Source organism: Bos taurus, chromosome 1 (assembly GCF_002263795.3).
Source record: "Bos taurus isolate L1 Dominette 01449 registration number 42190680 breed Hereford chromosome 1, ARS-UCD2.0, whole genome shotgun sequence".
NCBI lineage: Eukaryota > Metazoa > Chordata > Mammalia > Artiodactyla > Bovidae > Bos > Bos taurus.
Window position 1 is genome coordinate 43,169,460 of NC_037328.1, and position 16,649 is coordinate 43,186,108.

The following is a 16,649-nucleotide window of genomic DNA, read 5'->3' on the forward strand; positions in this document are numbered from 1 at the left end:
CAATCAGGAAAGTTACTTTTCTACCCTTCCCCTCCCCTGCCCCAAACAGCTCCTCAAATGGAGGACCAGAGGATATATGGTAGGTGGTGATGGGAGGGGTAGGGAGGTGGGGTGGAGCAGAACTAAAGTCCAACAGGAATCATCATCACTCAGTCCCCTTGACCTTTCTGCATCTTTCCACTCACCTGTGTGAAGAGATAGCAAGGGAAAACAAACCCCATGGAAATAAGGGAGAGCTGAGCACTGTAAAGTATTACTTCATTTAAGCTTCCTACAGTACAGGTGATGACTTTGCAGTCTGGACCGAGGCCCTTGTAGAAACGATTCTCAGCAAGTAGGTCCTAGAACTGGTATGAGAACCTGGTGAGTGATTTAAAACCTGTGCTCCATTTCTTTCCCATGTCACTCTTCCTCTTTAGCAGCATAACCCTATTGTCCAAATACATAATCCTCTTGTCTTTTTTTAATAAAAAGCACTTTCATTATGGAAATTAAAAAAAAAAAACAAACACGAAAGTAGAGAGATGCACTCCCATGTGCCCGGTGTGCCATTCTGGTTTCACCTGCCCTCTTCCTACCACTTTTTTCTCTGACATATTTAAAAACAAATCCAAGACATTTTTTTTGAACTTCAGAATGTCTCTAACAAACCAGATCTTGAACAAACCAATATAACATTACCACATCCCAAAAAATTATTCCTGACTATTGCTGTATGCCCAATTACTCTTATCTTACCCTAAAATTTCTCTGCTTATCTTAAAAATGTCTTCTTGCAATCAATTTGGATCAAGATCCAAACAAAATCACAAGGGCCACACATTACTTTTGGAAGACATCTCTCTCTAATGCATGCCAGTTATCTTGATCTCCTTCCTTTTCTTTTTTTAAAAAATGCCACTTATATATAGTCTTTATGGTTGATAGAATGTGTTTCTCTAGCTCCTTTATTTCCTAGAAACTGCTAAGGGCTTGATCAGATCATGGTTCACATTTTTCATCGTTGTCTCAAAGCTGCTCAGGTGGTACTGCTGACTCCCTACTGCATCACCTCAGGAGGCAGTTAATATCCAGCTGCCTTCTATTAATGTTACAGTTATAGATAGTTCCTCAGGCAATTTGAGTTTCTAAAAGTTTATCTGAGACCATATATTCAAGGCAACATGCACATGGTGATCAAGAACCCAGATTAATTGAGAGCTGACTGGGAGACAACAGTGGTTATCGCTCAATAGACCAGGAACTGTTCCTCTTGGTAGGTAAGAGGCTGAAAAGTGGGGAAGAGATGAAGGGTTTGACTCGAGATGGAGAGGAGCCCAGGAGATGCACACGATGCTCAAAAGAACAAGATACTAAGTTCCAGTTATAGTTCTAAAAGACATTTTACATACCTGTATCAGTAAGTCTTTCCAAATAAAGTCACAGATAGATTTATTTATTCTATGATATTAACTCACCAAGATAGTCCTAGGAATTTTTCTACCTTTCCTGCTAAAGAGAAAGGTGCTGATCTCTAACCAAAGGTTCTCAACTTGACCTCAAAGTATATTCTCCTGGGAAGCTTTAAAATTCCCAAGGTGTGAGTCCAACCCAATCCTGATTCAACTGCTTTAGGTTGGGGACCAGAGATCTGGCATTATTTAAAAATCTATCCAGGTGACTCTAAAATGCAGCCGTAATTGAGAACCATTGTTCTTAGCTAAAAGTAAGGACAACAGCAGCTAATATTTACTAAGCAAATATTATGTGTCAGGTACCCTTCTAAGCACTTCACATGTACTAGTCTCATTTGCTATATTACAACTGAGGAAACAGAGATCAGGTAACTTGCCTGAGGACACAGAGCAAGTTAAAAGCAGAGTTAGTACTTTACTAACAGGAGGTTTGAATCCAAAACCCGTGCTCTTAATTACTATGATATACTGACTCCTAAGCATGACTTATATTTAACTGCAGATAAAATTATCAAAGAAAAAAACCAATACAAAAAGATAATTGACTTTCTCCTCCTTAGAAGCAGTAGAGTGGTATCTTGTTGCAAAGGAACCAACACAAGCTTATTAGAAAAGTGGACAAGACAGACAAGAATCTTCTTTTCCAAAAGATTCAAATTTAAGATTTCCAGACATTCCAATAATTTCCCACATATCCTATGGAGCATAATTACTCAGTGTTAAGTATCTAATACGGCTTCAGTTTTAAAACTCTGGCCACTGATATATTGAAAATGTCCTACCTATTTCGGTTCTACCAACTCCAATTCCATTGTAAATTCTCAAGTAATTAAAGTGACAAGAATCAGAATCTTCGATGTCAAAGTCACCAAATTTGATGCGCACTCTCTCTCCCGTCTTTACACGAATCTCCCATTCGCAAACAGTGCTGTTAGGATAGGTGTGTGGGTAGTTTATAGACGTCAGGGTTCCACTTTCAGGACCTAGTACAGTATGTCCACATCCATCACCTTTAAAAAAAAAAAGTTAAAAAAGTGATATATTATTCTTTATATCTTTAGCTTACACTATAAATAATCAGGGTTCTGTGAATATTTTAAAATACGTATGACATCAGATATTTTATACCAACCACCAATACGTCTGGTACACAAGATATACTAGATGACATGGTTCTTGGTAAATCTAGTTGTGTGAGCCAGGTGAAGCCAGGTTAGGTCAAAATAATCAATGGTTAGCTTTATGAGTTCAAAGAACTTTCCACTCAGAATAAACAGAAGTAAACATAACTTAGCAACAATTATACCATATTTATATATACATATCATAATAAATCCAATCTTTAAGAGTATTCACAGTAATTGTTCAAAATAAATAAAACTATAAAAATAAATCTACATGATCAGTTTCATCTATTTACTTACAAATACCACAAGCCTTTTCTAAAATCTCTGTAAGAAGTTGAATGATTTCTAAAAATACTTAAGCTATACTAAAGACAGGCTTCCCAGGTGGCACAAGTGGTAGAAGAACCAGCCGGCCAATGCAGGAGACTTAAGAGATGGGGGTTCGACCCCTGGGTGGGGAAGATTCCCTGGAGGAGGGCACGGCAACCCTTCACATATTGGTAGCAGCATTATTTGTTCCAGAAATTCCCTCAGCAACTGAATATGGAAACCTAGGTAACTTAACACATAGTAAAAATCCAATATCCGCATTCTTCCCTCTATCATAAAATGTGCTATTTCACTGAGCACCTAGAAAGAGACAATAATACTGATTAAAAAGTTTCAGCTGCTGCTCCAATTGTATCATTTAGCATTCCTTAATGATGGGATTCAAATAAATGTCTAATAGGAAAATGAATACATCCTTTCAAAATGATACTATTTTCTCCTTCAAAAGAGCTGTTTATAATCACCTTCTCGAATTGTTCAGAACTTCAAAAAAAACTATTAAAAGTGACACTTCTGAGTTTTAACCTCAATATGGATACAGATGAATTTAAGAAAACTTTCTATTATCTTGATTTTTTATTTTTAAGAACAATGCAGGGCTGATTTTATTTACTAGAACAGAGTTTTAAAAGCCTATGAATAAGAACATAGTATCTAGCAAGTAGCAGTTGTAAAATAAATGTTTATTTGCAAGGAGATCCAACCAGTCCATCCTAAAGGAAATCAGTCCTGAATATTCATTGGAAGGACTGATGCTGAAGCTGAAACTGCAATACTGTGGCCACCTGATGTGAAGAGCTGACTCATTTGAAAAGACCCTGATGCTGGGAAAGACTGAAGGTAGGAGGAGAAGGGGACGACAGAGGATGAGATGGTTGGATGGTATCACCAACTCCATGGACATGAGTTTGAGTAAACTCCAGGAGTTGGTGATGGACAGGGAGGCCTGGTGTGCTGCAGTCCATGGGGGTCACAAAGAGTTGGACACGACTGAACTGAACCGAATTGAATGAATAAAGAAACTGTACATTAACCTATGAAAAAGTTATCTCTAACTAGTCCCACAACTAGCTTCAAGGAAGGAACAACAAGTCTGTACCTAGATTCTGAGGACAATACTTAAGTGTCTTTTGCTAATAAGGAAATTTTACTCTCAAATCCACATTAGTATTGTTACTTAGTCTACTAAGGTCAATGCCAACATCCGGCTTCTTAAATGAATCTCCCTCTGTTGGTAGGTTTTAACCAACATTGTGCTTAGTCACTCAGTTGTGTCTGACTCTTTGTGACCCCATGGACTGTAGCCCGCCAGGTTCCTCTGTCCATGGGGATTCTCCAGACAAGAATTCTGGAGTGGGTTGTCATGGCTTCCTCCAGGGGATCTTCCCAGCCCAGGGATCGAACCCATCTCCCTAATTGTGGGCAGATTCTTTACCATCTGACCCACCAGGACTTCATTTGTCTTCTATACCTGCCTTCACTCCACACGCAAAAATGAGGCATTGTGGCTCAATAATATCATAATACAGAAAGGCACCATTAAATAAACCTGTGAGTTTTTGTGATACATCCACTGATCTTTTACACATATAAAATTTAGAACGTTATACAACTCAGAGGAATAGAAAATAACCACAAAGTTCCCCTGAAACTACCATGAAAATACCTTTAATATCACTACTGGATATCACCTAAATTAAAAACACAAAGATACAAAAACCTCCCTTGTGAAAATAAATGAATTATAATTTAAATAACTTTTGAATAATCACCAATGTTTTTCCTTAGAGAAAAAGACAACCATCCTAAGAGAACTTCTATTAATAGCAATATGAAACTAGTCAGAAATGTACTCTTACCACTGAAAAGATGAAACCAAGCTTTCTGGAAGCGTTTCAATCTTTAAAAAGTACCCTGAATAAATGAAGTAATTCAAAATATAAGTGTATTTTCTTTAGTATGTATAAAACTAAGGCAGTTTTTTAAGTGATTAGAAGTGTTGATGGATTTCAGAGCGCCAAGAATTTTGCTATTAACAGCTGAAGTCAGAACTTAGTAATGGCAGACTGTGGCATTTCATGTATTCCCCACAGGCTATTATTTAACCTAAGGTTGTCATGTAAAAATGATTTTTTCAAAAGGACAAGTAGAGTGTTAGGAGATACCTGTTTTAGATATCAATTTTTAGATATCTTTATGTACATATTTGTTTGATTCTTCATAAATACACAAAACGTCTTTTTGCCTTTTCCCCTATGCAGTGTAGTTCTTACAAAAGTTAACAAAATAAATACTAACCGATGAAAAAACAGGATTTTTGCACACGTGCTGATGAAGAAAACAGTTAAAATGGAGCTATCTTTTTTCAGTATCTTGTGTAGGGGGAGGGCATGAATAGTCCACAAGTTACGTGCCAAGAATGTTCTAAAATATGTGATGGAGTTCAGAGCTTTTCTCTTCTTGCAAACAAGATGATATGCACCAGAAACTAAAGTTAAAAGAAAGTCTCAAACCTACTGCAATCCACAAGCTTGAATGTTTCATATTTCCAAGTCTATTTGATAAGTTTAACCTGATTTGGCTGGGCTGACCAAATACCAACTGCTATGAAGAACATGTTTAGAATATTCCAGTTGAAAAGGGACACTAGACCAGCAGTTTTCAAATGTTTTTTTTCTGTTATTACAAGTAAGAAATGTTTTTACACTGAGACTCAATATTGTTTTAAATATATATTCCTGACCCACAAAAGGGTCCCCACCTGCACAAAAAAAAACACTGTACCACGCACCCAAAGGTGACAGTGCTGAATTCTCAAATCAAAGAAAGACCCTGCGCTCATTTTTGCCCAAGTTAGAAAATGTGCTTTCAGTTTATTTCTACAGTGCCTAAAATACTTGAAATGGGACAAAATATTTAAAAAATAACACTAAAATCGGGAAAATATTATCAACAAATCACCTAACACATGACAGCAGAGGTTCTCAAATAGGGGTGGGGGACATTGGAACAATTCTACCTTCCACTTGGCAGAGCACAGAGGTGGGTGGGAGAGATGCCCTGGAGGAGGGCGTGGCAAGCCACCCCCCTGACTGAGGGGCTAAACAACAACAAGAGACAGGTCACCACTGGAGGGGGAGGGCGCTACCAGCATCCAGTGGGTAGAGGTCAAAGACACTGGCTAAAGTATCTTACAAGGCACAGAACAGCCCCCAAGAATAAAAGGGTGATGGACCCGAAGTGTCAGATAGTATCAAGGCTGAGATGGGCTGACTTGGAGAAAAGGCTAGGACGTCTCCAACAGAAGATCTGAGTTAGTTCCTTTTCCTCTGGCTAAGGGTACAACCCAGGGAATAGTTTTCCCCATAAGGTCAAAGAAATAAGCAGAAAGCTTATTTTTCTTTAAGCCAACAGGAGAAGGAAAAAAAAAAGGTTCTTCTTATTACTCTACAGCCCTCAAGTATTTTTCTTGGTCGAGGCCCCTTACTTAACACGAGGGTTTGAAAAAGGACGGTAATAGGGTCAGGAAGTAAGAGTCTCCAGATTTTCTGCTTAGCTTTGTAACTGGAAAGAATAATAATCTGTGACCAGGCTAACACCACCTACTATTACTCACTTTCACAAGGTAGAATTGACAGAGAGTGTAACCACTACTGGAAAAATAATTTTCAAAATGGGTATCGTAGGACCAATCCATATACTCCCTCTCATCAGTAACTCCACATGTCCAGCTCTTTCTCCCTCTCTAACTCCATCATCACCACCGTGCTTGTCAGCCACTTCTCCTTCTCCCCTAGATGGTCTCTACCAGACTACAGTGGGCCATAAAGGGTAGAAAGCCTCTTCATGCAACTTTTGAATTTTAATTTTATTTCAGTGGAGAGAAAACACTGGAATTTGATCTCACTGCCCCTTCGGCTGCAGATTTATCTAGGGGATTACTCAGAGAACATGTGTTCACTTCCTCTGAATACTGTCAGGTCAGATGTGTTAAGCCAGATACAAATTTTGATACTGCTCCAGGAAAATAGCTGAGTAATTTTTTTTTTACTATACATCTCAAGAGAAAACACAAGGAATGTTAATTTAAATAGCAGTGAATTAATACAGCAAAGAACACATGCTTATTTTAGGCTGCTTTCTAAACTTCAAGTGTGTTTTTCAGATAAACATGTGCTCATGATGCTGATTTTATGTAACCTTCCAGCTAACCCCATATTGTAGTCACATTACTAGTAAAAATAATAAACATTATCTTATTTAATTTTATTAACATGAACACGAAAGGACTTCAAAAAACACTTTCTTTAACAAGAACAAACACAAATGTAAGAAACTTTCATAAATATGCCAAAAACGTAGAGCAAGGCAACTTTCATTACAATCATCATAAACTAGGAGAGGCTTATATTTTTCCAGTGGACTTTCACGGGTTTTTGTCAGAGTGCACGGGTGAGTCTGACTATATACTTCCTCTAAATAAGAGTCACTTCTGTCACATCTTGTAACACATCTGTGAGATCTTATAAGAAATGGAGAAGAGAGGCATTCAGAGTAGGAAAGTGTTCCGAAGAACGACTTGCAAGTATCAATCAGGATATCCTATTTCATTATTTCATTTGACTTCAATGAAAATTTTTAATGCATTATTTAGCACTAAGAATTTTCAGACTACAAAGTACTGTATAAATCCTATTACTCTAAGATTTTTAAAGCTGCATCACGACAATCTCAAAAAGATATTTCAAGGCCATACTTTAATTTCATTCATTTTTTGAAAAAATATTGCAATAAGATGGATACGTGCTGAGAGCTGCAAGAGGGTTATGGTGGCAATTTTAAGGAAAAGAAACAGCTCCCAGCTCGATCTTTAAGCCCAAACTCCTGCCTGCATGTAATAATAATTTACAAAACTGAATCACATGAAGGAAAGTGAGATGTTTAAATCCTCTTCAATCCCCACCAAGCACACACTCTACATAGAACATAATGGTTAAGCAAATGGGCCCTGGGGTCACACGATGAATGTAAATGCCCTACCACTCACTGTGATCTTGAGAAGGTTGTTTACTGCTGCTAAAGGTCAGTTTTTCTTCAAATGGGTATACTACTATCTCAAACCACATAGGGTAAGAATTAAATGAGGTACTGTATGAAAACACCTACTGTCAGGCTTCCCTAGTGGCTCAGTGGTACCCTACCACTCACTGTGATCTTGAGAAGGTTGTTTACTGCTTCTAAAGGTCAGTTTTTCTTCAAATGGGTATACTACTATCTCAAACCACATAGGGTAAGAATTAAATGAGGTACTGTATGAAAACACCTACTGTCAGGCTTCCCTAGTGGCTCAGTGGTAGAGAGTCTGCCTGCCAGTGCAGGAGATGCGTGTTAGATCCCTGGCCCGGGAAGATCCCACATGCCACAGAACAACTAAGTCCGTGTGTCACAACTCCTGAGCCTGAACTCTAGAGCCGGGAAGCCAAAACAACTGAGCCAGCGTGCCCTAGAGACCGTGCTTTGCAATAAGAGAAGCCACCACAGTGAAAAGCCCATGGGCTGCAACCAGAGAGTAGCCCCGCTCGCAACTAGAGGAAAGCCCACAGGGCAACAACATCCCAGCACGACCAAAAATAAATAAATATATAAATAAATAAAAAGATAAAACAAAGCAAAAAAACCCTCCCTACTGCTGCTGCTGCTGTCGCTTCAGTCGTGTCTGACTCTGTGTGACGCCATAGACGGGAGCCCACCAGGCTCCGCCGTCTCCAGGCAAAAACGCTGGAGCTGGTTGCCATTTCCTTCTCCAATGCATGAAAGTGAAAAGTGAAAGTGAAGTCGCTCAATCATGTCCAACTCTTCGTGACCCCATGGACTGCAGGCTACCAGCCTCCTCCGTCCATGGGATTTTCCAGGCAAGAATACTGGAGTGGGGTGCCACTGCCTTCTCTGACCCTCCTTACTATCAAGGGCCTAATCCACAATAATGTGCTCAATAAATGTCTGAGGGTATTTATTACAGTCATGAAGACCAGAATCATATGTGGATCTGGTGCGTTTGGCACAGCCTCGCTAAGCCATCAGAACAATGGCTCATTACTTTAGAAGATTTACAGCAGCTTTAAAGCTTCGACTACAGTGTCCTGTGAAAAGTATAAATCATGAGAAAGTAATTCTCACTAATCTTCTCCCGGATGACCTCTACTTCACTTCAGTGACTCATGAAAACACAACCTAGACTTTGTTTTTGCTATTACTGTAGACTCCTCCCACCTGTGAATGTCAAAAACTTTAATGTCTCACTCCTTTGGTCAGTCTCCTGACCTTTCGGCTCTCTTACACCCACTGCTGGCTTTCTGTGAACTTCTCTCTTTCCTCCCCATCTATTATGTGGCCCTTAGCCTTACTTCTTTCCCCACCCAGCCTGGATCTCACATCCAGTGTGTGAACTACACTCTTCCTGGTACCTTCACTTTCTGGCCACTATGCCTTCTTGAGGATCTCTCTGCCTGGGAAACCCTCCACCTGGGATCAAATGATCTCTCTGCCCAGGAGCCAAGCACGGTTGGAAAAAAAAAAAAAAACCACCACAGTCTAAGGAACAGCTGTCATTACAATAATGGATCCTGATCTCAGATGGGCATTGAAAGTCACCAGTATTTTTACTTAGTGTTTCTCAAAATTTCGTCAACATTAGAACATTAGGTTCTCAGGCCCCCATCTCTGTTTCAGTAGATTATAATAAATATGGCAGAAAAATTATCTGAAACTTGGAAATACGCTAAAAAAAAAAGGTGAGCAGTAGAAACTTTAAATGCCATAGAGACCAAAAGCTGCCCAAAAATTACAGAGCAAAGTATTTAATTGGACTTGTAATTTATCATCAACTAAAGGCCCTAGTCTTCATTGGACATAAACTTGCAGTTTTTTAAAATTAATTTATTTTTTAATTTAACAGCATAAGGTTGGGGTACTGGTGAGAGCCTGGCCTCTGTGTCCATCTGCTTACAGACTAATGCTGACCAAGCCACTAAGACATTTCAGCTCTATGAAATGCTTTATTTACTACATAAACTCCGAGACCAAAATAAGGGTTACTGAGAATGAGGTAGCATTCAATGTAAAGGGGAAGCTTTCATCAAGTTGTTGTCTTCAAATTTAAATTTACTCTTCCTATTAACAGAGTAAGTAAATTGTAAGAGTAAGCCAAAGGACAAGCAAGAGTGAGTCCCTGTAACCAAAGATGAACAGCATCACCCCGGATTGTTAGATAAACCACTGTTTATACTAAGAAGTGTTTCCTTCCTGGTGGTGAAGGGCAGGTGGCTGGAAAAGAGCTTTATATCCTGTGTATCCCCGTGTTGGTATCATGGATGCACTTACACAGGGTACTAAGCTTGACTTAAATTCCTTATTCAGTTGTATATTTTTTGCACTACTTCAGTTGTATCATGTGCAATCTCTTGACCAAGCCTATTTTTAAACTCTGGTAGAGTACCATTTTATACATATTCCCAGCTGCAGAATTGGTATTGCTTATTCTCAGCAAGAGAGATTGTTTGCATGGAAAGATTAATAGCACTGATTAGCTTTCTAATATTTTGCACTTTTTGAAATGTTTGTTTTTTATGTGATTATATTTAAAACTTTAGTAAATAATGAAATAAAACCAATTTGACCAGTTGAAAAAAAAGTTAATTTATTTTTTAATTGAAAGGACAATTGCTTTATAGTATTGTGTTGGTTTCTACCAAACATCAACATGAATCAGCCATAGGGTTTACCTATGTTCCTCCTCTCTCCTTTGAACATCCCTCCCACCTCCTTCCCTATCCCACCCCTCTAGGTTGTTACAGATTCCCAGTTTGAATTCCCTGAGTCATACAGCAAATTCCCACTGGTTATTACTCCTTGGAAGGAAAGTTATGACCAACCTAGATAGCATATTGAAAAGCAGAGACATTACTTTGCCAACAAAGGTTCGTCTAGTCAAGGCTATGGTTTTTCCTGTGGTCATGTATGGATGTGAGAGTTGGACTGTGAAGAAGGCTGAGAGCCGAAGAATTGATGCTTTTGAACTGTGGTGTTGGAGAAGACTCTTGAGAGTCCCTTGGACTGCAAGGAGATCCAACCAGTCCATTCTGAAGGAGATCAGCCCTGGGATTTCTTTGGAAGGAATGATGCTAAAGCTGAAACTCCAGTACTTTGGCCATCTCATGCAAAGAGTTGACTCATTGGAAAAGACTCTGATGCTGGGAGGGATTGGGGGCAGGAGGAGAAGGGGACGACAGAGGATGAGATGGCTGGATGGCATCACTGACTCGATGGACATGAGTTTAAGAGAACTCCAGGAGTTGGTAATGGACAGGGAGGCCTGGCGTGCTGTGATTCATGGGGTCACAAAGAGTCAGACAAGACTGAGCGACTGATCTGAACTGAATGTATGTTTCCATGTTACTGTCTCTATACATCCCACCCTCTCCTTCCTCCGCTCAAGCTGTGTCCATAAGTCTGTTCTCAACGTCTGTCTCCACGGCTGCTCTGCAAATAGGTTCAACAGTACCATCTTTCTAGATTCCATATCTATGTGTTAGTATATGATACCTGTTTTTCTCTTTTGACTCACTTCACTGGGTTATCAGTTCAGTTCAGTCGCTCAGTCGTGTCTGACTCTTTGCGACCCCATGAATCGCAGCACGCCAGGCTGCCCTGTCCATCACCATCTCCCGGAGTTCACTCAGACTCACATCCATTGAGTCAGTGATGCCATCCAGCCATCTCATCCTCTGTCATCCCCTTTTCCTCCTGCCCCCAATCCCTCCCAGCATCAGAGTCTTTTCCAATGAGTCAACTCTTTGCATGAGGTGGCCAAAGTACTGGAGTTTCAGCTTCAGCATCATTCCTTCCAAAGACATCCCAGGGCTGATCTCCTTCAGAATGGACTGGTTGGATCTCCTTGCAGTCCAAGGGACTCTCAAGAGTCTTCTCCAACACCACAGTTCAAAAGCATCAATCCTTTGGTGCTCAGCTTTCTTCACAGTCCAACTCTCGCATCCAAACATGACTACTGGAAAAACCATAGCCTTGACTAGACAGACCTTTGTTGGCAAAGTAATGTCTCTGCTTTTCAATATGCTGTCTAGGTTGGTCATAACTTTTCTTCCAAGGAGTAAGCGTCTTTTAATTTCATGGCTGCAGTCACCATCTGCAGTGGTTTTGGAGCCCAGAAAGATAAAGTCTGACACTGTTTCCACTGTTTCCCCTTCTATTGCCTATGAAGTGATGGGACCAAATGCCATGATCTTCATTTTCTGAACGTTGAGCTTTAAGCCAACTTCTTCACTCTCCTCTTTCACTTTCATCAAGAGGCTTTTTAGTTCCTCTTCACTTTCTGCCATAGGGGTGGTGTCATCTGCATATCTGAGGTTATTGATATTTCTCCCGGCAATCTTGATTCCAGCTTGTGCTTCTTCCAGCCCAGCGTTTCTCATGATGTACTCTGCATATAAGTTAAATAAACAGGGTGACAATATACAGCCCTGACGTACTCCTTTTCCTCTTTGGAACCAGTCTGTTGTTCCATGTCCATTTCTAACTGTTGCTTCCTGACCTGCATACAGGTTTCTCAAGAGGCAGGTCAGGTGGTCTGGTATTCCTATCTCTTTCAGAATTTTCCAGTTTATTGTGATCCAAACAGTCAAAGGCTTTGGCATAGTCAATAAAGCAGATGTTTTTCTGGAACTTTTGCTTTTTCGATGATCCAGCAGATGTTGGCAAGGCTCTAAATTACAAGCCCATCTACCTCATTAGGACTGACTCAAATGGGTTCCTTTTTATGGCTGAGTAATATTTCATTATATATATGTACCACTGTGTCTTTATCCATTCATCTGTTGATGGACATTTAGGTTGCCTCCATGTCCTAGGTATTGTAAATAGTGCTGCAATGAACATTGGGGTACATGTGTCTTTTTCAGTTTTGGGTTTTCTCAGGGCATATGCCTAGTAGTGGGACTGCTGGGTCATATGCTAGTTTTATTCCTATAAAATTGTAGATTTTTGTCCTGTGGAGATGTATATAATTTCTGGACAGTTGAAAAAAAATCCAAATATTACAGTTTAGAGCCCTAATAGCCCACTTTTAGTCATCTAATCTAGCAATCACAGCCTAAGACTGCCTATCTAAACACCTAGTCTCTCAAATACTCTTTGGACACATTTTAACCTCTTACTGATTCCTTCACTAATTAATGAGTTGAATAAAATCTTTGATGTGTTAATTTTACATTTGCACGACAGGTACAATTTTGCTACAGTGGCGCCTAGGAAGGGTCCACGCTTTTAATAAATTTCGGAATTCTAACAATGAGAGCAACAAAAAAAACACACAATCTTTCTCCACCCAGTGTTCCCCAATATCTGCCACTTTTTCCCACTTTTTTTTTCTTATAGAGAGAGCTTTGTCAGTTTTCCACGTTTGCTGTCTTATTTCTTTTCCTCCTGTACGCCCTCCCATTCTAGGCTCAAAACACAATAATTCAGTTTCTAGACAGTTGTGGGATGGATTGTGCTCCCCCTAGACCCCATTATCCCAACAACCAAATTATATGTTCCTAATTCCTGGAACCTATGAATGTCACCTTATTTGGAAACAGGTCTTAGCAGATGTAATCAATTTAAAATGAGGTCATACTGGATTAGGACAAATCCTAATCCAGTGTCTGGTGTCCTTATAAAAAGAGGGAAAGTTGGACAGGGATACAGACATAGGGAAAATACCATGCCACTTCAGAGGCACAGACTGGAACGATGCAAAGGGATTCCAAAGACTGCAACTCCCAGAAGGAGCAAGGAAGGGCCCTCACCTAGAGCCTTCAGAGACAGCACATGGCCCAGCCGATACCTGACTTTCCGAAGTTCAGCCTGCACAACTGTAAGACAATAAATTTCTGTTGCTTGAAGCCGTCTAAATTTGTGGTGATCTGTTATGGCAGCACCAGGAAGCACAGACCTACCTTCCCAATGGGACTATTCACTAAAGCGGTCAGTTTACGAGCTGCCAAGTCAACAGATATTTTGCCATCCTTATCATCTGTGACCTTTCCACAGCATCTGGTATTGCTGGCTTTTCCTTCCCTCCCACCTTCCTTCCTTCCTTATCGGCCCTCCCTCCTTCTTAGAACTCTTCTTCCCCAACTTAGTTCTTCTTTAAACTCTCTAATTGCCACTTCTCCAGCATCTTAGCTGACATCTTTTGACTACAGATAACTGACTCTGCGGTTCTCCAGCTCTTTCCCCTCTCTCTGTATGCTGCCAGGGCCATCTCTCCACCCTGACTTCAGTTACCACTAGGTGGAGAATGCTCCAAAGTTTCCAACCTTTCTCCTAATTCTCAAATCTGTCATCTACTTCTATATTAAGCATCTCCGCTCAGAAATTCCACAGTATTCAAACTCATGTACCAAGATTCAATGAGCATCTTCCATGTGCCAAGTACTGAACCAGGTTCTAACGAACAAGAGAAATGACAAGGCCCTTGTCCTTACAAAATTTACAAAATAGTAAGACAGACATAGTATTAATGAATAATTTCTGGAATGTTGAGTACTGCAGGGAAGTAATGGATGTGATACAGTGTGTGCGTGCGCATGCATAGGATAAATAGCAATTAACTAGACAATTACTTGTGGATGAGGGAGGTGCTGAAAGCAGAGAGAAGACAATTCCAGAAGGAAAAAACCAGCATTTTTAACTGACCTTTGCTCTCTCAGATTTAACTGGTCATTAAGTTTTATACTTTGTTTCCTTAGTATCTCTAAATTTAGTCCCTCTGAACAAGTGCAGGCCCTTTCAAGAGTTCTCTAACAGGTTCCCTCCACTTCCTTTTTTTCCTCTCCAATCCACTTGCCCACACTCCTGCCAGTTTCTTAGACTGGGTCATGCAGGTCGCTCATTTTAAAAACCTTCAACTGTTCTCAAACTCTTCGACAAGAATACAAAGTCCATTATAATCTGTCCCCTGACTCCCTTTCCCATCTCATCTCAACTTTTCCCACAAACTCTCTGCCCCCGCTCTGGAACGATGGGCTCTCAGGTAACTCCCCCATGCTCCACCCACTCTCTCCTCTGCACTTCTCAGCTCTGCCAACAATAATGTCCTTACTCCTCAGAGCCACCTGGCAAATACCTACTCAGTGTTCTCTTGGGAAACCTTTCTGAAAGTCCAGGTCTTTCTCTCCATTTCCATTATTAAAATCTCTTTATTGAATGTGCTTAATTATGCATATTTATGTCGGTTTGCCACACCAGCTGTAGAACTCTGCTAGGCAGGCAAGGTATTCTGTTTGCCTGGGTAGCCACAGACATAGAAACAAGGCGCACTGGGTTCTTAACATATGCTGCCAAATTTAGAAAATAATGAACTCAAAACACAAGGGTAGGCACAATGGTAGATAAGTGATACAACAGAAAGTACACAGACTTTCCAATGTAAATTCTAGCTATGCCAACTTCTGAGGTGATCCTAGCACTTAACCTCTACATCCTCAACTATACATGGGAGTAATACCACCCATCTCCCAAGGTAACTGTGAGGGCTTGGTAAGAACTTACATAAAGCGCACTGGATTCTATAAATGTGAACAATCTCTCTGAAGATGATGTCTACGTATCTAGTACCCTCCCTTCCTTCTGGGAACTACTCTGTAGTTTGCAACAGTTTTCATATGACCACATGCCCCCTGGTTAGCTAACTGGTCCAAGGGTGGGTACTGACTCACACTGGGCCCATCTGAGGCCAACTTACCCTGCCCTCCCATTTCCTGCCCTTGTATGTCAGGGAAACCCCAGAATCTCTCTAGTGCTGAGGCCATAAGCCTTGAGGATTGCCAGCAGCCATGATCTGCTACATACAGAGAAAGCCTGACTGTAACAAGACAGAGCCCTTGGTGTCTGAGGTCTGGCTGCATCTCTGCTTTTCTCAGAGCTTAGTCTGGCTAAGTCCTTAAGAAGATTCCGCAAACTACCTCAAAATGCTCCCCAAAATTACCTTTTACTTTAAGCATGTGTAATTTTCAGTTCCCTATAACCCTCCTAACTAAAACACTCTTCCTCCACCCATGCAACAGAATGTCTCACATCCAGACCTATAAAGTTAGCATCTAGGATAAAAAGAGTAACCAGAAATAGTTCATGCTTGGAAGAGAGAGAGGAACCATGAAGCTGAAAATGATCTGAGGGTGGAGATCAAAGAAAGTTGAAGTCTATCAACAGGTAGGAAGTTGGAGAAAGGGGAGGCCAAAAGCGAGGGGCCAAAACCTGTATTAAGGTCTCAGTGGGCTGGAGGCCAAGTAAGGATATTTCACATGAACAATCACATCCTGCTGTCTCATTTCTTCACTACACGGCCTGACCCCTTCACTAAGCTAGGGGTGGAACTTTCCTATACAGTAAGTGTAGGGAAAATGGGAAGAAGGACCAGAAGGATGGAGAAGCACTGTATCTCAACAGAAAGCCAACACTTGAAAATGGAAATCTTAATTGTAGAGTAGGGAAAGAGAAACAAAATTTTCATTCACATGTTGTTTTACTCACTGAATCAAAATTTAGCAACTGCCTAGATTTGGTCACAGCCTCATGCATTCTACAGAGGTGAGTTATACATTAAAAAAAAAACACTGAGCGTGACATGCCTAGTATTAATATTTAAACCCATATATGTCTGACTCCAACATCTCTATAC

At 40.4% G+C, this 16,649-nt stretch overlaps 1 protein-coding gene across 1 annotated transcript in view; it reads right to left on the reverse strand.

Moving 5' to 3' along the window:
• DCBLD2 (discoidin, CUB and LCCL domain containing 2) overlaps positions 1–16,649 on the reverse strand; it is an 82,714-nt gene that overhangs the window by 57,376 nt on the left and 8,689 nt on the right. Inside the window, exon 2 of the mRNA NM_001205911.3 lies at positions 2,237–2,464. Within this exon, the coding sequence (NP_001192840.3) occupies positions 2,237–2,464 (228 nt within the window). The remainder of the gene's footprint in view (positions 1–2,236; positions 2,465–16,649) is intronic.